Source organism: Bos javanicus, chromosome 7, assembly GCF_032452875.1.
Source record: "Bos javanicus breed banteng chromosome 7, ARS-OSU_banteng_1.0, whole genome shotgun sequence".
Classification (NCBI taxonomy): Eukaryota; Metazoa; Chordata; class Mammalia; order Artiodactyla; family Bovidae; genus Bos; species Bos javanicus.
This window is the reverse complement of record NC_083874.1, coordinates 655,839-680,073: the sequence shown is the minus strand read 5'-3', so window position 1 is coordinate 680,073 and position 24,235 is coordinate 655,839. Positions and strand designations below refer to the sequence as shown.

Here is a 24,235-nt window from a genome sequence, read left to right as displayed (position 1 = left end):
GAAAGTCTGAAAGCTTGTCCTGTTTCCAAGTAACTGACAGGCCAAATGAAAGAGAGGGACAAAAATGAACAGCCTGAGACAAAAAAAGAAGAAGAAGAAGAAGAAGAAAGAGTTAGTTGGAAAGAGTAGGAGCGTCAAGAAGATGATAAAGTAGAAACGACAGGCAGTAACAAGCGAAGAGAGCGAGAAGAGGAGAACTCAGACCCTGAGAGGCGGGCACTGATCACTGAGCCCCAGGGCCCGGGATAGGGAAGAGAAAAGGCGGGGCCTGCGGAAACTGCGAGCGGAGAGCGACCGCCCCGGATGCTGAGTGGTCGCGCCCTGCGGCGGTGGCCAATGGGCGCCCGGGATGTTGGAGCGGCAGCGTCAGTCGCGGCGCTCTCTCGCTCGCTCGCCGCAGAGGGGGTGAGCTGGGGGAGGGGGACGGCGGCCGCCGCCATGATGCTTGTTTGCTTTCAATGAAAACAAGGGGGACGCGGAGGAGGAGGAGGCGGCGGCGTCGGTGGCGGCGGCGTCGGCTGCGCGGAGGCGAAGGCAGCGGTGGGTGCAGCGAAAAGGGAGAGGCCGGAGGCCGAGAGGCCGAGAGGGCGTAGTGGCGGCCCGTCGAGGAGGCTGAAGCGGGCGGCTGACGCGGTGGATCTCCGAGGGGGAACAAAGAGCGGCGGCTAAGGCGGCAGAGGAGCGGCGACGGCGGCGCTGCAGCTGCGGGCGGGACTGGTATGGTGGTTCCACAGGTCAGACCCCGCTGCACTCACCGGGAGGAGGCGGCGGCAGCGGCGGAAGAAGGCGGCGCACCCCAAGAGGTGAGCGACACCGGCCCGAGGCCCAGCCGGGCGCTGCTCCTCGCACTGGCGGCGCACGGGCCGCTCTCAGTCGTGTCCCGGGGACCGTAGCGCGGGGCACTCGAGCGAGAGCACCTTAAGTTTTGTGGGCGGCGGGCCTGCAGCTTGGAGGAGATGCCGACTGTTGAGGGGTCCCTAGATGCGCATCTGTCGCGACCCCGCTGATTCCGGGACCGCGCCCCCGCGCAGAGTACGGGGCTGAGGGGTGTTGATTGACGGCGGGGGTGGGGGCGCGCAGAGGGGCGCCGGGGTTGGGGGGAATGCCCTGGCTCTCGACTCTGGCTCTGGCCACTCGCAGGAGGAGAGTTGATGTCTGGGACTCTCGGCCAGGATGGGTGGCAACTTTGGAGAAGTGGCAGTGTGGGATTGCGCGAAGTGTAGTATGGAACTTCGCAGTTACCGCAGAGCGGGAAACTGTTTGCCCCAAATGTGTTTAAAATTAAGTTTTAGGCAATTATTTTTGGGGGGGGGGGGGACGGGGAATGGATTGGGAGGATGGGAATGACATGGTTAAAGAAGCCCTGAGCAGCAGATGGAGAGATTAGGATATTGCTGAGGACTCAGAGATACAGTTACTTGAAGCTTTTATGTTTAATAACCTAAATCTTATCTTTCCTCCTTTTTTCTAACTACCAGTAATTATTTTCTTCGGAAACTTTTTTTCTTTTGACTCTTCTCCTTCTATCCCTTTCTTGAAGAGCTTGCTAAGCAATACCTGTAATCGTTTCTTGAACTGTTAACTGTAAAAGACCGCGTTGTGAATGGTTATTTTGCTTGTCCTTTTTGGATGTGTTATTGTGCTAAACTGACGTTTAAATAATCTCCTTGAATATGAGTTACCATACTTATTTCCAGGTGGATTGCCCCATTAGTGGTAGTCCAGAATCTTCTTGCCTCTTTGTATCTGGGGATTTTAATTTTGGGGAGGAAGAGAATGAATATGAACAAGTGAAAAATAAAATGGCATTTAATTACACTTTGTGTTTTTCTGAATGCACTAGAGTTTATCATCCCAAAACAGTTTTGTAGGCTATAGGAGCTATGTCCATTGATCAAAAGGGTTTGAAGGCTTGTTTTGTAATTGCTATCAGGGTAATTATTACAGTCTTTAGAATATGATGACTTTTAGAATAAAAATTGCTTAATATTTTTAGATCAGTGATCTGGTCCAGTCGACTTGCTTTAAACAAAAAATTTTTTGAATAGCTACTAATGAGGAAACAAACTTAGAAAGGTTAAAGCGACTTGCCCAAGATATTACAGTTAAGAGGGAAAGGACTAGGTTTTGTGTAAGTGTGAGAGCACATGAGAGTGATGTACTTGCCAAAGATTAGTTCTTTGGGGAGGGCAGAGTGTGTTTTAATAAATGGAAGTTATTTGAGGTAGTTGAGTCTGATCAGTTTCAGTAGGTGAAAAAGATACTTAATGAAGTGGTCAAAAAGGGAGGATGTGACAAAAGACAAAGTTTCTTGTGAAGCTAAGAAGATTTTGCATAGTTTCAGAAGTGTCTTCATCACTGGTAATGTGTTAATAGATTAAGAAGCTCTTCTGAATGCTTATTTGTTTGTAGGGATTTTTAGTTTTCTTAGACCTTGGTGGCAAGGTAAAACTTTTCAGACTCTTGAATAGACATGAAGTTGGTTATAGAACTTAGTCCTGACTACAGATATTGGCATTTGCTTCTGTACTTGTGGTTTATAAATAATGTATTTTGGTTAGTGCTTAGGCATTCCACTGTGCCCACATTAGCCTTTTTTTAATGTTCTTTAAAGCATAAACCTTTTTCATGTTGCAGTGCAGCAGAAAGGGGGAATGTGTAAGGCATACTGGAATAAATGGTCAGGGCTGCTCACAACTTGTAGCTTTTGGGTCATAAAGCATGAAGACTCTTTAGCACCCTTGTAACTTTCTCATACTTAAGGTGCACTGGTTGAAAAACTGCTTTTAAAGTGTTTATTTGCATATAAGGTGGGGGCTCATTTAGGCTGCCTTAATCTTACCCTTCTCTGGCCTTTACCTCTCCCTCATCCATTTTAATTTTCTTGGTTACTAATGTGCAAGGAATAGTATATGCTGGACATAGTGTTGGACCTTGAGAATTAAAAAGTGAATAATAGTTGCTGTCTTCTTGTTGCTGTAGGCTTAGTAGGTGTAGAGAGCTGTGGGAGAACAGGAGAGAATGATTAAATTTGTAGAAGGTGTGGGAGCAGTTTACAGAAAATAACATGGAATTAGGTTTGTCAAACTGGGGAGACGGGTCTTTTCAAACGTAAGGAACTCTGGGTGCACTGAGGCGCCAAATGTTGGGGTGAGGTCAGTGGTGACATGTTACTGAAAAGGAGAGTGACGAGATGAGCCTGCGAAGGTATGTCCATCCTAGATTTTGAAGAACCATGCTTATTAAGCTAAAAGTGAGGTTTATATCTTTATCCTATAGGAAAGGAGAGAGCAAAATATTTTTCAGAGGGGAGCAATGTGATTTAGAGATCATTTAGGCATCAGTGTGGACAACTAAGTGGAGGCCTTACATATAAGAAAGTCACATTTGAGATAGTGTGAAGTTAGTGAATCTGAATCTGTTTTAAACTTAGATATATAGGGTATTTTGTTTCTGTGATCCCTTTTGTAGTGGGCTTGAGGACTCGGTTCAGTTGCTCTGTAATAACAGGGTAATTTAAAATGTTTTGAAGATTAAGAGCACAATGAAACCCATATAGTGTTACTGTAGGTAGGCATTCAGGCTTTCAGAACTTGTCTTCTCAGTTAGGCTGAGGCAGATTGTAGTAGTTAAGCTGGAAAAATCAAGCCTTTGCCCACCAGAAGTGAGAGCCACCAAGCTCAAAGGTTATGGCTATCCTGATGGTCTGTGAGGATATGGACTGTAAACATTTTGTGAAATTGGGTGGAGGACAGAGTTTTCCCTTCTGTATGGTGGTGGTGGTTTAGTTTCTAAGTTGTGTCTGATTCTTGAGACCCCATGGACTGGGGTTCCTGCCAGGTTCCTCTGGGATTTTCCCAAGCAAGAATACCTGAGTGGATTGGCATTCCTTTCTCCAGGGAATCTTCCCAACCCAGGGTTTGAACCCAAGTCTTCTGCATTGGCAGGTGGATTCTGAGCCACCAGGGAAGCCCAGAGCAACATATAGGTTCCTAAAAGTCACCATGGTAGGCAGAATTGTGCAGTAAAAACTATAGGCCTTTTGGGAAAAATGGTGCTGGGACACAACAGTCAGAACATTGTCAGTGACTTTATTTTTTTAAAAAGGAACCTGATAAAAATGGTAGCATAGCTTTAATCCTAAATGATTAAGGAATACATAAATACCACAGGTGCTGGAGAAGACTCTTCAGAGTCCTTTGGACAGCAAGGAGATCAAACCAGTCAATCCTAAAGGAAATCAACTCTGAATATAGATGGGAAGGACTGATGCTGAAGCTGAAGCTGAAGCTCCAATGTGAAGCTGATGTGAAGAGCTGCCTCACTGTGAAAAGACCCTGATGCTGGGAAAGATTGAGGGCAGGAGGAGAAGGGGACGACAGAGGAGATGGTTGGATGTCATCACCAACTCGATGGACAAGAGTTTGACCAAACTCCTGGAGATAATGAAGGACAGGGAAGCCTGGGGTGCTGCAGTCCATGGGGTTGCAAAGAGTTGGACACAGCAGCTGAACAAATACCATGATAAATGTGACACTTTACCTTGAAAAAGACCTGGTTTGCTTGTGGAAATGGGCATCAGAAGGGTTGCTGCTTGTGAGTTATTGTAAGGTGATGGAAAGAGGGTTACCTGAAATCAAATGGAATGTTATAATAACACCAGATGTGGATGGGTGTGGCTCAGCATATGTGTACACACAGACTGAACTGATGGAGCTGATAGGTGTTTTCAGGTGTGTGTATTTTGTAAATTTCTATGTAGCTCTGTTCAGCCAGGGGCAGGTTTCTGCCTTTTTCAAGTGTTTTTCTCAGACAAAATCGTATGTAAGCAAAAGGGAATTTTGTGTTATGCTCAAATTTTCTAATATATTAGTTACATTGGAACAGATTATTTTCAGAATAAAGGATACAGCAGAACTAATTACGCTTCAACATAGCATTTTAAAGTAGTGCTAAAACTCAATTCCAGAAATACCTGAAACACGCTATTTTAGACTTGCTACTGTAATTGGGATGGTTGGAAAGCGTCACCAACTCTGGACATGAATTTGAGCCAACTCTGGGAGATAGAAGAGACTGGAGGAGCCTGGTGTGCTGCAGTTTATGGGGTTGAAAAGAGTCAAGACTTAGTGACTGAACAACAACAGCAGTAGGGCTTATGCTCTTTTATTTCAAGTGGGCTTATAATGGTGCAGAGAGAAAAACAAATGAACCAATAAAGCGCTCATCAAGTTACATGAGGAATACACACAGTATTTGGGGGATGCTAAAGAAGGAACAGAGGCTTCCCTGGTGGCTCAGATGGTAGAGAATCTGTCTGAAATGCAGGAGACCTGGGTTCAGTCCTTGGGTTGGGAGGATTCCCCTGGAGAAGGGAATGGCTACCCACTCCAGTATTCTTACATGGTGAATTTCATGGACAGAGGAACCTGGCCAGCCGCAGTCCATGGGGTCGCAAGAGCTGGACGTGACTTAGCAACTAAATCACCACCGCCAAAGAAGGAGCATCTAATTCTGCTTTGGAAACGGGGGAATTCATCTCAGAGGTCTTTGGGCTGAATTTTGAAAGTTGAATAGAGGTTTGTTAGACTGAGTGGAAGCATTTCAGTGGGAAGAAAGAGTATGTGCGAAGACAAGTTACGTACAACTTGGACTGTGAAACAGGTTGCAAAGATGTAAGGGACAGGAGAAGTTGCCAGAAATAGTCTATGAATGGTCTTAGGCTCTTTCTTAAAGTGTTGGGATGTAAGTTTGTATATAATAGGGATTCATTGAGAGTTTAGGTGGATGGGGTGGGGAAGTTGTATGTGTGACATACTTTTTCAGGAGACATAGTAAGAATGTGAAGGCTTGATGAAGAGGGTCAAGAAACTGGGGTCAGAAAGTCCTTAGGACTTCACTTAAGTCCTTATGAGAGAAATACTCTAGAATTGTTAAAGCCTTCATGATTTATATGGTCAGCATTTTGTGAATGATTTTCTGTCTTAGTTTTCAGGGGGAAAAAGGACTAGAGGGTCAAAATTGATTTCTAGTATACTAGAACTTCCCACAATGATTGTATGTATGACTTAGCAGCTAGAATAAATGTTGAATGTCTCAAAAGGCCAAAATTGCAATGAGATATGGTGTGGTCACTCACGTAGAGCCTGACATCCTGGAGTCTGAAATCAAGTAGGCCTTAGGAAGCGTTACTACAAACAAGGCTAGTGGAGGTGATGGAATTCCAGATGAGCTATTTCACATCCTAAAAGATGCTGTGAAAGTGCTGCACTCAATAAGCCAGCTAATTTGGAAGACTCAGCAGTGCTCACAGGCCTGGAAGAGGTCAGTTTTCATTCCAGTCCCAAAGAAGGACAGTGCCAAAGATGTTCAGAGTACTGTACAATTGAGCTCATTTCACAATGCTGGTAAGATGTTGCTCTATATCCTTCAAGCAGGAACTTCAGATGGACAAGGTGGATTTAGAAAAGGCAGAGGAACTACATATCAAGTTGCTGACATTTGTTGGATCATAGGGAAAGGAAGGGAATTCCAGAAAAACATCTAGTTCTTCTTCATTGACTATGCTAAAGCTTTTGACTGTGTGGATCACAGCAACTGTGGAAAATTCTGAAAGAGATGGGAATACTAGACCCCCTTACCTGCCTCCTGAGAAACCTGTATGCAGGTCAAGAAGCAACAGAATCTTACATGGAACAACTGACTGATTCCAAATTGGGAAAGGAGTATGACAAGTCTGTATATTGTCACCCTGCTTATTTAACTTATATGCAGAGTAAGTACATGGTGCAAAATGCCAGGTTGGATGAATCCCAAGCTGGAATCAAGATTACAGGGAGAAATATCAACAACCTCAGATACACGGATGATACCACTCTAATGGCAGAAAGTGAAGAGGGCTATAGCGCCTCTTGATGAGGGTAAGAAGAGAGTGAAAAAGCTGGCTTAACACTCAGCATTCAATAAACAAAGATCTTGGCATCTGGTCCCATCACTTCATGGCAAATAGAAGGGAAAAAAGTGGAAGCAGTGATAGGTTTTATTTTCTTGGGCTCCAGAATCACTGTGGATGGTGACTGCAGCCATGAAATTAAAAGATACTTGCTCCTTGGAAGGAAAACTATGACAAACTTAGACAGCATTTTAAAAAGCAAAAATATGTTGCCAACCTAAAGTCCATATAGTTAAAGCTATGGTTTTTCCAGTAGCCATGTATGAATGTGAGAGTTGGACCATAAAGAAGGCTGAGTGCTGAAGAATTGATGCCTTCGAATTATGGTGCTGGAGAGTCCCTTGGACCACAAGCTGTTCAAACCAGTCAGTCCTAAAGGAAATGAACCCTGAGTATTCACTGGAAGGACTGATGTTGAAGCTGAAGCTCTATCTTCAGCTAGAGCTTTGGCCTCCTGATTCAAAGAGCAGACTCATTAGAAAAGCACCTGCTGCTGGGAGAGACTGAAGGCAAAAAGAGAAGAGGGCAGCAGAAGAGATGGATAGAGAGCATCACTGAGTCAGTGGACATGAATTTGAGCAAACTCTGGGAAATAGGGAAGGATAGGGAAGTCTGGCGTGCTGCAGTCCATGGGGTCACAAAGAGTTGGTTGCGATTTAGTGAATGAAAGACAACAAAAAGGGGTAGCTATAATAATGTGATCGTAAGAGAGGAAAGAGCAATTAGATGATTGAAAATCTGGCCAAAGATAAGAGATGAAAAGGTTTCTGTTGGCAGCCATCATTGTTGGATTGGTTGTTGCTTGTCCTATGCTAAGAGAAAAGATTTAGATTTAGTACTGGTGGTTGGCTCTCCTTACCTTTTTGATCTCAGTGATGTTTCACCACCCAAATTTTGACTCAACGCCCTTCATATTAGTTGGCATTCAGCTTTGTTGATTAGATCATAAATCATGATTGTCTTAATATATTCTTTTGCTCTGTACTTCATATTTGACTTAAAATATAGAAATTAAGATTTCTACACTGAGAAATATTTGTATTTTAAATTGAAATTTGTGGATGATCTGTATTTAGTGTACCTTTGTAGTTATATTTTGAATTGATTTATTGAGTTGAATTTGCTAGTATTTGTCCATTTTTGACCTTCAAAATTGGTAGTTTCCTGTGGTGTTGCAGTACACTCTCGCTTCTCTCTGCATTTTATATTCAATCATGTTATTAGGCACAGGCACATGGTTAGAACTGCATTTTATCAGCAGTCTGTCGTGGTGGTTGGTGGTTTAGTTGCTAAGTTGTGTCCGACTCTTGAGACCCCATGGATTGTAGCCTGCCAGGCTCTCCTGTCCATGGAATTCTCCAGGCAAGAATGCTGAAGTGGGTTGTCATTTCCTTCTCCAGGGGATCTTCCTAACCAGGGATCAAACCTATACCTCCAGCATTGCAGGCAGATTCTTTACTGCTGAGCCACCAGGGAATCCCCCTTAATAGCAGTCTAGTAAACTCTTATAGGCGGTTGGTTATTGACTGGGCACTGCAGATACAGACGGGTATGCCAGTCTTCTCCTTTGAGAAATTAGACTACTACGTCTGCTGTTTGACTCTGTATTTGGAGGATTATTTTATCATAATTTAAAAATCTTTTTTGCAGAGGTTTTACTGGTTGTAAGTTTTAGTTAAACCATTATGAACTTAAAGTGAGAAGTGTTAGTTGGTCAGTCATGTCTGACTCTTTGCAACCCAATGGACTGTAGCCTGCCGAACTTCTCTATCCATGGAATTTCCCAGGCAAGAATACTGATGTGGATTTCCATTCCCTCCTTAAATTTATTTTTATTCTCTGTGAGAAAAGGATTTATGGAATTGAGATTTTGGGACACAGGAGAAGGTAGCTACTGAAACCTTAAATTTTTAGAAATACCACTGCAATGTTCTTTGCCTTTTTCATTCTCATCCTCTTATGAGTATACTGTGCAGTTTTTCATAGACTAACAAATGTGTATGATATCTGATTAATTGAATTCAGAGTAGACAGGCTGTCTTCCAGCATGTTAGACCTTAAAGATTTGTAAAAATGTAAGACAGTGTCACTCTTCTTGCAAAATTTTGCTTTGTTTTTGAAAGTAGTTACTCTTCATTAAAATGCTGTGGTTAACATGTGCTAGGTTTATTATATTTAGTGAGTTAATACATGCCGGAGTCCAGCTCCAGCAGCCAGGGAATCAGCCTGAAGAGATGAGTGGTGTCAGCGGAAAATGATGCAGCCTCCAACCCACTCCAGTGTTCTTGCCTGGAGAATCCCAGGGACGGGGGAGCCTGGTGGGCTGCCATCTATGGGGTCACACAGAGTCGGACACGACTGAAGTGACTTAGCAGCAGCAGCAGCTGACTCAAGGTGCGGGACTGCATGTTTATTTCAAGCTTCAGGTTTTCTTTTATACTTTGACAAAAGCATTAGGTCAGAGGTTTGACATTTTCAGTTCCTCTTCACCCAGATTATTGTCTCATTGTTGTCCTTCAAACAGAGTTCCTGATTACATTATAACTCATGCTTATGTCTGGGCTGCATACCACATTCCTCAGTTTATTTCTTATCTTTCTAAATCCTGCTTGCCCCTAGTATCTTAAGCTCACTATCTCCTAAAAAGGCTTATAGCTATCTCTAAAATTCCTAATCCCTACAAGCTATAGTAAAATATGCTAACACTACAACATTCCTTAAACTTTTAGCTTCTAACTATTCTTAATTATTCCTAAACCCTAAACTCTGCAGACTTCCTTTGCCATAAACATTCCCCTCACAAACAGGTCTTAGATAACAATCCTTCCCATGGCCTCGAGCTGCAGCCTGCGTGCTCATCCTGGAACGTTCTTTGTAAAGATCCTTGAACAAATGTCAATAGTTACTTTATAGATTATTTTCTGGGCACAACTGCAGAAGGCTTTATGCTTTCTCATGCTTCTCTCAAGAACAATAAGCACCTTAACATTCTTTCCAGCCAACTCAACTGAAGAAAGGAAAAAACAAGTCAGAATCACAAGGCCTAACTCCTTCATCCCAGGACCGTGCCTGCGGGACAAGGAGAGGGGGTTGGGGCCATGCCTCCATTTTGTCAGTAATGCCTAACATGGCTCCCGACAAATACACTTTTAAATTCCTTAGTTCTTATTTCTAATACAGTAAATATTGATAGATAGAACTCACATACAAAAGGTCTTTGAGGTACTTGAGTATAAGGATCCTGAGATGATAGCATTTGAGATCTGCTGGAGAAGGCAATGGCACCCCACTCCAGTACTCTTGCCTGGAAAATTGCATGGACAGAGGAGCCCGGTAGGCTACAGTCCATAGGGTTGCTAAGAGTCAGACACGACTGAGCTACTTCACTTTCACTTTTCACTTTCATGCACTGGAGAAGGAAATGGCAACCCATTTCAGTGTTGTTGCCTGGAGAATCCCAGGGATGGGGGAGCCTGGTGGTCTACCGTCTATGGGGTCGCACAGGGTCGGACATGACTGAAGCGACTTAGCAGCAGCAGCAGCAGCAGTCTTAAGTATTAGGCAGAGTTTGGGAGTAGAGAATATGAGTGAAGAGTGGTTTGTAAAGATGATATATCTGAGAAGGCAACTCAAGGACTCATGGTCTTAGTAACATAATATTTGAAGAATGAACCCAGAAGATCTTGGTTTCATCAGTGACAGAATTCTAGAGTTGTATGAGGCATTGGTGTACCGCTTGCAACTATATTGTCCCAGGTTCAAATCCTAGCTCTACTATTAGGTTGGTGCAGACACAATTGCGGTTTCAGACTGTGAATCATTATAACTAGGCTGAAACACAAATCTTTATTAATCAAAACTGTTGACCAGTTCTGGCTGCAGGCCTTGCAGTTTTTGGTGCATCTCATTGATTTGTTGAGCATACTTCTCAGATGTAATGGTTTTGCCCTGATTCAGAAAGCTGTAGTGGATCAGACCGGCAGCAGACCACCAAGTTTGGCTTTGGGAGAAGCTTTGGAGCTTTTTGGTTCAACCACTGTTGCCAGTTGTTGTCTAAAATCCACGTTTCGTTGCATGTTACAATCTGATTGAGAAATGGTTCATTGTTGTGTAGAATAAGAGAAGATGACACTTCAAAACAATGATTTTTTTTTAAAATTTTCAGTCAGCTCATGACCCACTTAACCAAGCTTTTTCACCTTTCCAATTGCATCACACACTGAATGACTGTAGAAAGCTGGACATTGAAGTCTTTGGCAACTTCTTGTGTAGTTGTAAGAGGATCAGCTTTGATGATGGCTTTCAGTTGGTCGCTGTTAACTTCTGATGGCTGCCCACCACGCTCCTCATCGTCAAGGCTCTCGTCTCCTTTGCAGAACTTCTTGAACCACCACTGCACTGTATGTTCATTAGCAGATCCCCAGGCCAAATGTGTTGTTGATGTTGAGAGTTGTCTCCCCTGCTTTACAACCCATTTGAACTTGAAGAAGAAAATCGCTCAAATTTGCTTTTTGTCTAACATCTTTTCCATAATCTAAAATAAATATAAAATACATAGAAAGTAATGTCAAGAGCAGGGGAAAAAAAGGCAAGAAATGTGTATTAAAATGATGTATAACATAATCACATTTATTTAAGAATGTATTCTAATATCAAACAGCAAATTTCAACAGTGCTAAAACTGCGATTACTTTTGCACCAACCTAATACTAACCAAGTGTGTGTGACTTTGGGCAAGTTACTTAAATGTAAGAGCCTCAGTTTCCTCATCAAAAGTAAAAAGAGGATAGCGCCTACTTCATGGGCTGCTATGAGAATTAAATCGAGATAATACAAGGAAATTATTGCATAATGGTTGAAAGCCAGACTGTTGGATCAGATTTGAGTTAAAGTCTCAGTTGTGCCACTAGTACCTGTGATCTAGACAAGTGACTCTCTGACCCTTCCTTTCTTTATGTATGAAGAGTAGTAGTATTTATTTCTAGGAGTTGTGAGGTTTAAATGACATAATGTATGTGAAGGGGCAGCCAGTTGGTGAGTGCTCAGAACGTGTTAGCTGTTATATGCCCTGTGCAGAGTGTGGCAGACAGGCACCCAGCAGTTTTGTCATTACTGCCACCTGTTTGAGGTTTGCTCTCATTTTGCTCTAGTATGTCACTAAGATTATATAGTTTTTACCTCTAAGTTTGGGCTTTCCTGGTGGCTCAGTGGTAAAGAATCTGCCTGCCAGTTCAGGAGATGTGGGTTTGATCCCTGGGTTGGAAAGTCTCCTGGAGAAGGAAATGGCAGCCTACTCCAGGGCTGTAGCCTGTTCCCATGGACAGAGGAACCTGGCAGGCTACAGTCCATGGGATCGCAAAAGAGTAGGACACGACTTAGCAACTAAACAACAACATTGACTGAGCACCTACTATTTGCCAGGCTCTGAAAATATAAAACTATTTAAAATGTAAGTGCAAGGATCCTATAGTAGAGTAGGTGAATGAGATGTAAAAAAAATTAAGGTGGGGTTAAAGAGGCAACATTAGAAATACCTTCAAGGTTCAGAATAGCTCAAAGCAGGAAATTATAGACTCCTGTGTTGGTGAGGGATAGGGAAGGAGTCCTAAATTAATGTTTGTAAAAAGAAAGGTTTGTAGTGTGATTACACTGTTGTAAGGTTTTTGTTTGCAACTCCCTCCCCCAACCCCGTAGATTAAGATCCAAGATCATGTACGTGTTTCCTGCTTATTTTTTCCCAGCACCTGACAGAGTGCTTGAAACAGAAGCAGAAGGTGCTTAGTAAATATTTGTTGAATGAATGATTCTGTAAAGAAAGCTTCCTTAAGGAAGCATGATTCAGTTGTATTGAATTGCCCTTTTTTTTAAAATTATTATTTTTAGTTTTCTTTGAAAACCTGATTTTGAGTTTGAAGGAAAGAATGTTTAGACCACTTTATTAGTGTAACATGCTAGGTCTGACACAGGACGCTGGGAGATAACAATTGGACTGATAAATGCTGAGTAAATGTGTGGTGTGCAGAGGAAAGAGGAGTGGATTTGTGCCTTTGTTGGGAAGGGCTTACAGGGGCTCTGATGTTAACTTGAGTTGCTGTGAAGGGGATGAGTAGGAGTGAAGGTTGTCTGGTGAAAGGATTAGGATGTATCATTGAAAGATTGTCTTCGAAGTAGGTATGCTTTGATCAACTTCGGACTTGATAGAATGATGCACATGTAAGTGGCTGAAGATGAGTGAGAAAATAGTGCCCTAAATCCAGGTCGTAAAGGACTTTGATGTTAGGGTTTTAACTAACTAGGTAGGCAGAAAGGGCCATGTTAGAGTTTTAAGCAGGAGAGTTACATGGGCAGGCATCAATCAGGAAGATATAGAGAAGGTTGTTTAAAAGTTGTAGCTGATAAATGAGGGTGTGAATTAACTTTAATAGCTGTAAAAATGGAAAAGACAGGTTTAGAAGTCCTGAAGAGGTAAAAATTAGTTGGATTTAGTGAAAGATTTGTTAACACCTAGTGAAAATTTGGATTGGAAAAAGTCAATGGGCACCAAGGCTAGTGGCACTACCTTTTGTATATTCCCTAGCTTATAGTTCTTTGAGGAGCCTGATCAGTAAATAAAAGGGTCTTTTTTTGAGAAATGAGTCTATTTCTCCTTTTTTCCCTTGCCTGCCTTTCCTCTGCCCCACTCACTCTTTTTCTTTGTGTTTCTGAAAGAAGTAAAACACCAAGAATGGAGGAGAAAATGTAACAACAAGAAAAGAAAAAGAACTTACCTTTTTGTCTTGTCAGTTAAGATTGGCTGTAATTTGAAATTGGTCATTTGTAGTGATATGGATGAACCTAGAGTATGTCATACAGAGTGAAGTAAGTCAGAAAGAGAAAAACAAATACATATTAACACACACACACACACACACACACACACACACATATATATGGAATCTAGAAAAATGGTACTGATGAACGTATTTGCAGGACAGGACTAGAAACACAGACCTAGGCAATGGACTTGTGGATGTGGGGAAGCAGATAGTGGGACACGTTGAGAGAGCAGTGCTCGCATACATACACGGCCGTGTGTGAAATAGATGCTAATGGGAGCTGCTGTGGAGCACAGGAAGCTACGCTCCATGTTCTGTGATGACCTAGGGAGTGGGGCTGGGGGCTGCGATGGAGGCTCAAGAGGGAGGGGATCTATGTATGCTTACATCTGATTCATGTTGCTGTACAGCAGAAACTGATGCATTATAAAGCAATCATACTCTAATTAAAAAATAAAAAAATTGGCTATGACTCAACCTTATTTCCCTTGGGAAAAAAATCTGGCCATTACAATTAAATTATTTAACTTTAGAGTGTCTTTTAACAAGTTTTTATACATTGCTGCAATAAAATCTCATAATAATTTATTAATATTTCAAAATATGAACTAGGTATTAAATGTTTCTCCAGCTGTCTGCAGAATGTTGTTGTGGATTTGTGGATCATTCATTACATCTCATTATATACATCTCTTCATTCTCTTCAAATCTATAATAGTTCTGACCCCAGTTTGTTGAAGGTAGCGGACCAGTTATCCTGGAGAAAGTCCTTCATTGCAGTTGCTGCTTTGGTGTCATCTAGCCAGTTGCTCTGGGCTTCCCTGGTAGCTCTGCTGGTAAAAAATCCACCTGCAATGCAGGAGACGCCAGTTTGATTCCTGGGTCAGAAGTTCCCCTGGACAAGGGATAGGCTATTTACTCCAGTGTTCTTGGGCTTCCCTGGGGGCTGAGACTGTAAAGAATCCACCTGCATTGCAGGAGACCTGGGTTCGATCCCTGGGTTGGGAAGATCCCGTGGAGGAGTAAATTGCAACCCACTCCAGTATTCTTGCCTGGAAATCCCCATGGACAGAGGTGCCTGGTGGGGTACAGTCCATGGGGTTGCAAAGAGTCGAACGTAACTAAGCACAGCACAGCACAGCCAGTTCCTCCAGTTCTGAAAAGGGTAAACATTATTGGTGTGTATTTCATATTCTGTCAGATCAAAAGACCCACAGTGTCTGGTTCTGCCCCTTACTAGTGTTGAGAAGATTGATGAAGAGGTAATAGTTTATTCCTCTGTTGAACATTTTCTACCTTATAATCAAAAAACAACCTGGGTGGTGGTGTTACCTTAGCATTATGCCAGTGCCAGTGATTCATCCCAAGGTTTTAACTCAGTTTATAAGTCTTTTTTTTAGAAAGGCTCATTAGGAATTGTGAAATGATATTGTTTTTATTTTTTCATACTTCATTTGTTGTCTTTCTTTTGTAAAATAGGACTTTTTTTCACCTGGGCCATTTGATGACTGAAATAGAGTACCCATTGAAAGGTTAGACGCTTAAATCTTTTTATTTAGTACTAAAGTTCTTAGTTTGGAAGCTGCCTCAAATGGTGTTTGACTTGCAGTTAGGGTCCCTCACCGGACCCCTTCCCCTGTCCTCCTCCCTCCACTTCTCTGTTACCCTTTCTCCTGTGTATTTTTAAGCCATTTCATAAAATCTTTAATAATGTAAGCATATCTTTCTGTCTGGTAAATAATGTCCTGTATTTCTTCAAGGTAAATAATTATTTTATTCTAAGATAATGAAAAACCATTTCTCTGAGGTCTAGATCAGGGACAGATTTTATGCTGCCAGGATCAGTAATGATGTTTGGTATTGGATTGGGGGAGTTGAAGATTGACTAGTCTGGGGTTATATGCATGCTGACTCTGGCCTAGCTATTTTTTAAAAGTCTTGTAATTTTCCTTGGCAGTTTTCCAGTCAGTTTTGAAAACCTTTTACTCTTTTCAGATAGTAATCTGCAGTGACATACTGTATGTTTTAGAGAGCAAGAGCTGCTTGTTGATTTCAAGGCCTGAGGAAAAATCCTGAATTGTTTGTGTTCTTATGTCCTTTTTACTACCTAGTTTCCAATACTGTGTTCTGTTGGACTCCAAGAAAAATGGGTGGAATTGCTTAGTGGGCAGATACGCTTCTCAGAAGGGCTTAATTGTCCAGTTTGCTACCATTTCTTTTATTCTGTCATGTTCTTTTCGCACTCTTGGGGATTTGGAAAATAAAGACTGTGCCTCTTTCAAGTTTAGAGTGATGTGCTGTCTCTTAAATTTTAAGACAACCCATCACATGTCTTGAAAACTCAGAAAGGGAGTGGCTGGCTGCCTAGGCAGAAATCATGACTCTTGATGGAATGACCCCAGGTCTAAGACCTGGATTTCAGATTTCAGTCCGGTAATACTTTTATTTATTCTCTGAAGCATGAACTCTGGACATTGATTCACACTAACTAAGCTTGCATGAGATTGGTAAATCAGACTTCTGAACTTTCACTAAGTCAAATGATTTAATAACTCAAAGGGAACCCTCTTACACTGTTGGTGGGAACGCAAACTGGTATAGCCACTGTGGAGAACAGTGTGGAGATTCCTTAAAAAACTGAGAATAGAACTGTCATACAAACCAACAATCTCACTGCTGGGCATACACACTGAGGAAACCAGAATTAAGAGACACATGTACCCAAGTGTTCATTGCAGTGCTGTTTACAATAGCTGGGACATGGAAGCAACCTTGATGTCCATTGACAGATGAATGAATAAGGAAGATGTGGTACATATACACAATGGAATATTGCTCAGCTATAAAAAGGCACACATTTGAGTTATTTCTAATGAGGTGGATGAAATTGGAGCCTAATATATGAAGTGGAGTAAGAAAGAGAAACACCAATACCGTATATTAACACATACATATGGAATTTAAAAAGACGGTGATGATGATCCTATATGCAAGGCAGCAAAAGAGACAGATGTAAAGAACAGACTTTTAGAAGAAGGGGAGGGTGGGATGAATTGAGAGAATAGTATTGAAACATGTATATTACCATATGTGAATTAGATGACCAGTGCAAGTTCAGTGCATGAAGCAGGGCACTCAAAGCCAGTGCTCTAGGACAACCCAGAGGGATGGGTTGGGGAGGGAGAGGGAGTGGTTCAAGATGGGGGGACACATGTGCACCCATGGCTGATTCATATCAATGTATGGCAGAAACCATCACAATATTGTAAAATAATTATCCTCCAATTACAGTATATTAGTTTAAAAAAATAGCTCATAGGACCAAAATACTAACCTTAGCTGAACACAGCAGCTTATCATTAAATTCTATTTGGAAAGCCAGTGAAGATCAGATGGTTGCTTTGTAAGTAAAATCTAGTCAGAACAGTGGCATTTGAGTGATCATAAGGACTCTTAAGGGATGTTGTCATTAAGCTCTGGTCGCCTTACACAGTGTTTTGTTATTACTGGTATATTCATATGATTCACAGTAGGCACTTGCTTTGCCAGCTTGTCCTCTAGATGGAATAGGAACAGTTCTTGACAGTATAGGTCTTTGTTAGGTATGTTTTGTATTAGTCTAAAAACTTCAGTCATTTCTATTCTGGAGAAATCAACATGTAGGAGAACAGTTTTATTAACAATATTTAACAAAACAAAAACTAGATATTCTGTTTCTTGTGCAGGTGGTTAGTCTCACTATTTACTTACCTTTTTCAAAAAGGGATTACTTACCTCTTCCTGTGTTTTGACTACATAGTCAAAACCATCTTTGTGTTTGAAAAATAGCTCTAGTTCTCATCAGTGCAGAAGCGGCATAACATAATGAAAGTAGCTTTAGCCCTTTTCTAATTTTTTTACTGTGTAAAATATACATAACATAAAGTTTACCATGTTAACCATTTTTCAGTGTAGCATTCAGTGTTATTAGATACATTGATGATGTTATGCAGCCATCACCATCATCCTTCTTTGCAACTCTTTTCTTTTTGTAAAACTAAAACCTCAAACGCAGTTAGCAGTAACTCCATTTGAGGTAAGTAATTGCTGACTGGCTCACTTTAACTTCATATGATAGTGGGTTTTTCTCCAGCTTTGTTTAGCTGTGTAAGGTATCCAGAGTAGGTGTTCAATTCAGTTGCTCAGTTGTGTCCGACTCTTTGCTACCCCATGAACTGGAGCACGCCAGGCTTTCCGATCTATCACCGTCTCCTGGAGCTCGCTCAAACTTTTGTCCATCGAGTCGGAGATGCCATCCAACCATCTCATCCTCTGTCATCCCCTTCTCCTCCTGCCTTCAATCTTTTCCAGCATCAGAGTCTTTCCCAATGAGTCAGTTCTTCGCATCAGGTGACCAAAGTATTAGAGCTTCAGCGTCAGTCCTTCCAATGAATATTCAGGATTGATTTCCTTTAGGATTGACTGGTTTGATCTCCTTGCAGTCCAAGGGACTCTGAAAGAGTCTTCTCCAACACCACAGTTCAAAAGCATCAATTCTCTGGTGCTCAGCTTTCTTTATGGTCCAGCTCTCACATCCATACGTGACTACTGGAAAGACCATAGCTTTGATTAGACGGATCCTTGTTGGCAAAGTAATGTCTCTGCTTTTTAATATGAATTTTAAAATAACCACAAGCAAAATGAACAGTAGTCCCAGTATCAGCTTAGATATAATTCTTCCAGTTTGTCTGATTCTCATAAATGTTTTTTACACTTAATTTGGTCACATTAGACCCAGATGAGGTTTATACATTACATCTGATTGCTGTGCCTCATAAGTCATTTAATATCAGTTTCCTTTTCATATAATTTATTTGTTGAGGAAATTGGGCCTTCTGTCATGTAGAACTTTCTGTTGTCTGCATCTGGCTGGCTGTATTCTTGTGGCATTATTTTAAGAGTTAAGAAAAAATTTTTTTACTCATAGTAAAATATACATAGCAAAATATGCTATCTTAATAATCATTTTAAGTGTGCAGTTCAGTAGTGTTAAGTATATTCACATTATTGTGTCTTATGTTACTTTTACCATATTCCTCCGTCTCCTTACTTGGTATAAACTGGTTCCAGATCTAGAGAGGCTTATTTGATTCAAGTTCAGTCTTGTAATTTTTTTTTGGATGAAGGGGCAAGAGTGTACATAGTATTGACATATAAGTCTAGTTGTCCTGAGATTGATCCTTGGGTTGAGGTCTTACAGCCTGATCTATTTAAATTTTTTCCATTGGACATTTTTCACCTGATTCCTTTATTAGCCATTAATGGTCATCCGTTTTTTTCATTAGAGGTTGTGAAATAGTGGTTTTTCTAATTACGTAACTTTCTGCATTTATTAGCTAGAATTCTGTTAAGAACATTTCCTCAACTAGTTTCTGCCAGAAATGCTGGATAAATTCTTGATTCTTTCCCTTTATTTTCCAACTTCAGGTGACAGGTTTTTTTTTTTTTTTTCTTCCATCAGAGTTTTGGAGTCATACAGTTTAAAATTGATTCGTAGTCTTCCTTTTGTTGTTCAGATTGTCTTATCTTGGCCAGTGGGACCTCTTCAAGCTAACTCCTATGCCCTTCACAGCTAGAGCATCTTTCTTAGTGTCCAGGCTTGTTTATATTTTTCCAATCCCATTCTTGAAATCTTCCATTTCTTTTAGGAGTTCCTAGTTTGTTTTGGTGGGAAATTGTGTTTAGAGATCATAATATGGATGTCTACTTTTAAAAAAGATGTTATTTTCAGCTATTTGACTCTTTCAAATATTGATTGGTTTCTTTTCTTGATTCAACAGGCATGCCCAAAGAAAAATACGAGCCCCCTGACCCTCGGAGGATGTACACAATTATGTCCTCTGAGGAAGCAGCAAATGGAAAGAAATCTCATTGGGTGGAGCTTGAAATAAGTGGTAAGACATACACGGCTAAATTTATGGTTTGGAGGTTAAGATCTAGTAATGCCAGTACACAAGGGAAGCAATGCTGTATTTTACCAATGCTGATTTGTCTTAGAAGCTGAAATGTTCAGTAGGAAAAACATGGTTTGAGTCAAAGTTCAAAAGCCATTCATTGCTTATTTTCTCACTGTCAGTGTCCTTTTATAAAATCAAGATGATAATATCAAAGATGAAATGAAAATAGCATATGTAGTGATTAGTATACAAAGGTTTGTCCTGTTCCTTAATTCTCTGATGACGTAGGGTAGGGATTTTTGTGTTATCCAGTTACAGGTTTCCAATGAGGTGGGGAATGCCTGTTTGGCTGTAGATTCTGGGATAGATTTGTTTCTCCTTATTTTCTGAATTTGTGTTTCAGTCTGAGTCTCTGGGGACAGCCTTGTTCAGAAACACAAAATCTTGAAAGAGTTTGAAGCAGCTCTCAGGATTCCCTTCTGCCTTTAATGCAAGTCTTCAAAACATATGGCCAAGGGGCGTGATTGCTTCTTAAGGCAACCAGGGCTAAAGAAATTTTGTGTTCATGTTGGCCTAACATGCCTCCTTATGCTTTCCTTCTAGTTTTTCTTGACTGTTGCTTTCTGAAATAATATTGACCAAATTGTCTTTTCTTTCACCTGGCTGCCCTTGATATTTTTAAAAGTTTAATGCAACAAACATACTGAGTATATGCTATGTGTAAAACATTTTCCAGGTGCTGTACTAGGCATATGTAAGATATATAGATGGGGGGGAAGGTCTGTTTCATTCTGACGCTTTTGACATATTACTGGGCGAGAGGAAGGGACTATGCCAGTGTGAGTAACTAATAGACAAAATACAGCTGTGAAGTCTAAGTAGAAAAGTGCTGTACAGAAAGCAAAAGGAGGTAGTGATAGTAGCATCTCTCCCCTGTCAGCTCCGAAGTTCTGATTAATTATTGAGTAAACCTAAGCACCTTCATGCAGCCTTGGTAGAGGTTGGTACCTATATGGGTCTCTCCTGTTTTCCCTCTTCCAGTTTCTGGAGTGCTGGTGTAGAGTGGTGGGAGAGTGAAATTTCTCTCTTCTTTTGGCTGTCCTGTCAAATTTGATTTTCTCTGTCAGAGAGCCTTTGAAGCATAGGCAATTACCGTTCCAACTTCCCCTTTTAATTTCTGCGGGGTTGGTATTTAACTATATTTTTCTTTTTTCAGTCTGTATTAGCAGTTTTTGAATTACAAGTCGTTTGCTTCTAGGAAATTTGGATAATCTATAAAGTGTTCACTTAGGTTAGTGAGGTTATATCTCTGAGGTAAAGGGGATTTTTCTCTGTCTGCTCACTCTACCTTATGTTTGGAACTCAGTGGCAATTTGGAGTCATTGTTCTCTGCTTACTCTGAACTTTGGGAAGAGATCTGTGTAGAAGATAGGAATGAAAAGGAGAGATTTTTCCTTTAAAATAGCATTCTTAACAGTTTTATCTTTACCAAGTGTTGTGGAGGATAAGCTGTTGATTGAATAGGTCTGGTGGAATAAGACCTTGTAATTAACAAAACCACTATCAGGAAGGTCACTTTATTATCTTAATACATGAATATAAACTCCAGTGTGTAGAAATTTTCAAGACTGAATTCATTTCATGCTAAGATTAGAGTTATTTCAAGGCTAGAGTTATCATGTATATTATATACTCTAGCATTCCTTAAGATCTGTGATACAAAATTCTAGGGATCTGAGGTCACTGAATTCTGGACCTGAAGTAATCTCATATATTCTTCTGGTTCTAGGGAGATGAGTGGTTAGATCTTGTGCCATTGGAGGTAGCCAGATAATCCAAATGGCTGTTAGTCATTTACTTTTTTAAAGAAGGCCATTTTTTTTAATGGTAAAATCAAACACAGATAAAGAAAACCCCAGAAGCATATTAGTGAATTATTTTAAGGCCAGAAGCCTAGTAATACCCAGGTCAAGAATTAGAAGTTTTCTGATCAGTCCAATAGGCATGAAACGCATGTGGCTGCTGAGCATTTGAAATGTGCTTAGATTAGTCCAGGGCTTCCCTCAGTGGCTCAGTGGCAAAGAATCCTCCTGCCAGTGCAGGGGCCATGGTTTCCATCCTTGGTTTGGGAAGATCTCACATGCCTTGGAACAGCTAAGCCCATACACCACAACTAGTGGCCTGTGCTCTAGAACGCATGCTCTGCAACAGGAGAAGCCATCACAATGAAAAGCCTCTGCTTGCAGCAACTAGAGAAAGCCCATGTGCAGCAACGAAGATCTAGCACAACCAAAAATAAATAAAAAATCTGAAAAAGAAATGTCCTTAGTCCAAACTAGGATGTAGTCCAAGTATAAAACATATGCCTGATTTCAGAGAATTATAAAAAAGAGATGTAAAACCCTTTGTTAATAACTTGATATTAATGAAATAAATGTTTTAGATATAGAGGATTAAATATTATATTACAGTTTAAAAAAAAGGAATTAGAAGTTTTTCTCTTTTCCCAGAACCCCTTCCACACCACAGCCAAACACAATCCCTTCCCCACTCCCCAAAAGTAACTGTTACTCTAACTTTTATAGTAATCACTTCTTTTGTTTCCTTAGGGCTTGCCTGGTAGCTCAGATGGTAAAGAATCCGCCTGCAATGCGGGAGACCTAGGTTTGATCCCTGTGTTGGGAAGATTTCCTGGAGGAGGGCATGGCAGTATGGCAATACATTTCCAGTATTCTTGCCTGGAGAATCCCCATGGATGAGGAGCCTGGCGGGGTTGCACAGAGTTGGACACGACTGATAACTAAACACAAGTGTTAAGAGTTTAGTGCTCAATTTACATGTTCCCTGTCCATCCTTTTCGTTACAATTTATCTGTTGAACTTCTTATTACCCTGCAGTATGTATTCTCCTGCATGCAGTTCAACATGTTTTTCATCCATATTTGCAAGTAGGATGCAGAGACTTGATCAAGAGTTGGATTTAAGACCCTTGACAGGACTGAAGACTGCGTTATGTGTGTGGTATTATTCTTTTTCTTTAGGAGGCACATAAGATAAAAAAGCCTTCTTTTCTACTGATGTTCAGTGCCTAGAGCCATTAATTCTTTGAAGGTTGCAAAATAGTGATACTCTTTTTTTTTTTTTTTAATTAGATGAGCTGTATCTGTTAAGAGATACTTTCCCTCATCTTAAAATTTTATTTTATCTTGGGCTTCCCAGGTGGTGCTAGTGGTAAAGAACCCTCCTGCCAATGCAGGAGACACAAGCAATGCTTGATCCTGGGTTGGGAAGATCCCCTGGAGGAGGGCATGGCGACCACTCCAGTATTCTTGCTTGGAGGATCCCATGGACAGAGGAGCCTGGCAGGCTGCAGTCCACAGGCTCGCAAAGAGTCGGACACGACTGAGTGACCTATGATGCACACAGTTGATTTATTCCCTCATTTATTAATTGATTGCTCAAGATATAAATTTGTATAGGAGAGGTAGAAAAGAATGCTTCTTTCTTTCCTTTTATTTACGAGTTTTCAGGATAACCTGTTGTCCTTTGAAGGTGACCAATCAGATTTTTAAAGTTTCATTTTTAAAGTATCCAGTGGTTTAAGAATCCAACTTCCAATTCAGGGAATTCAGGTTTGATCCTTGGTCCAGGAACTAGGATCTCACATGCTGCAGGGTGACTAAGGCCTTGTGCCACAACTACTGAGCTGATGTGCCACAACTGGAGAAGCCCCCGTGCCACAAGGAATAATCCCACGCCTCAGCTGAGGCCCTACCGATCCAAAATAATTAAAGAAATAAAGTATTTTACTATTATATTTGGGTTTCAAACATATGCTGTGAGTTGTCATTATTCCTCTTTATTTTATTGCTTAAAATTGTCCTGTTTTGCCGTAGGCTTGATGGCAGTCAGATTTCTTTTCATTATTCAGTTCAGTTCAGTTTCCCAGTCGTGTCCTACTCTTTGTGACCCCAGGGACTGCAGCATGCCAGGCTTCCCCATCCATTACCAACTCCTGGAGCTTGCTCAGACACGTCCGTCGAGTTGGTGATGCCATCCAACCTTGTCCTCCTTCGTCCCTTTCTCCTTCTGCCTTCAATCTTTCCCAGCAACAGGGTCCTTTCTAATGAGTTGGTTCTTTGTATCAGGTGGCCTGAGTATTGGAACTTCATCCTCAGCATCAGTCCTACCAATGAATATTCAGGACTGATTTCCTTTAGGATTGACTGGTTTGATCTTGCAGTCCAAGGGACTCTCGAGAGTCTTCTCCACCCTCACAGTTCAAAAGCATCACTTCTTTGGTGCTCAGCTTTCTTTATAGTTCATTATTATTTTCTCTTTTTTCCTTAGATGCTCAAAGAATTTTTTCCCTTTAAAGTCAGTAATTTTTACTTGAATATATTTTGGTATTGGTTGTTCTACTTTGATATTCTTAGGTATAGTATGCTCTTTCAATGTGTAGTTTGAGTTTTTTCTCTTTTAATTTCAGGGAAGTTTCCTTGAAATTAAAATAGCTTGAATAGCTTTAGTGTT

At 41.0% G+C, this 24,235-nt stretch overlaps 1 protein-coding gene across 2 annotated transcripts in view; it reads left to right on the top strand.

Moving 5' to 3' along the window:
• The first annotated feature begins 401 nt into the window (after positions 1–401).
• CNOT6 (CCR4-NOT transcription complex subunit 6) overlaps positions 402–24,235 on the top strand; it is an 86,507-nt gene continuing 62,673 nt past the window's right edge. For both annotated transcript variants that reach the window (XM_061421261.1, XM_061421260.1), the window contains exons 1-2: positions 402–803; positions 19,587–19,700. In XM_061421261.1, coding sequence (XP_061277245.1) covers positions 19,589–19,700 — 112 coding nt within the window. In that variant the 5' untranslated portion in view covers positions 402–803; positions 19,587–19,588. The remainder of the gene's footprint in view (positions 804–19,586; positions 19,701–24,235) is intronic.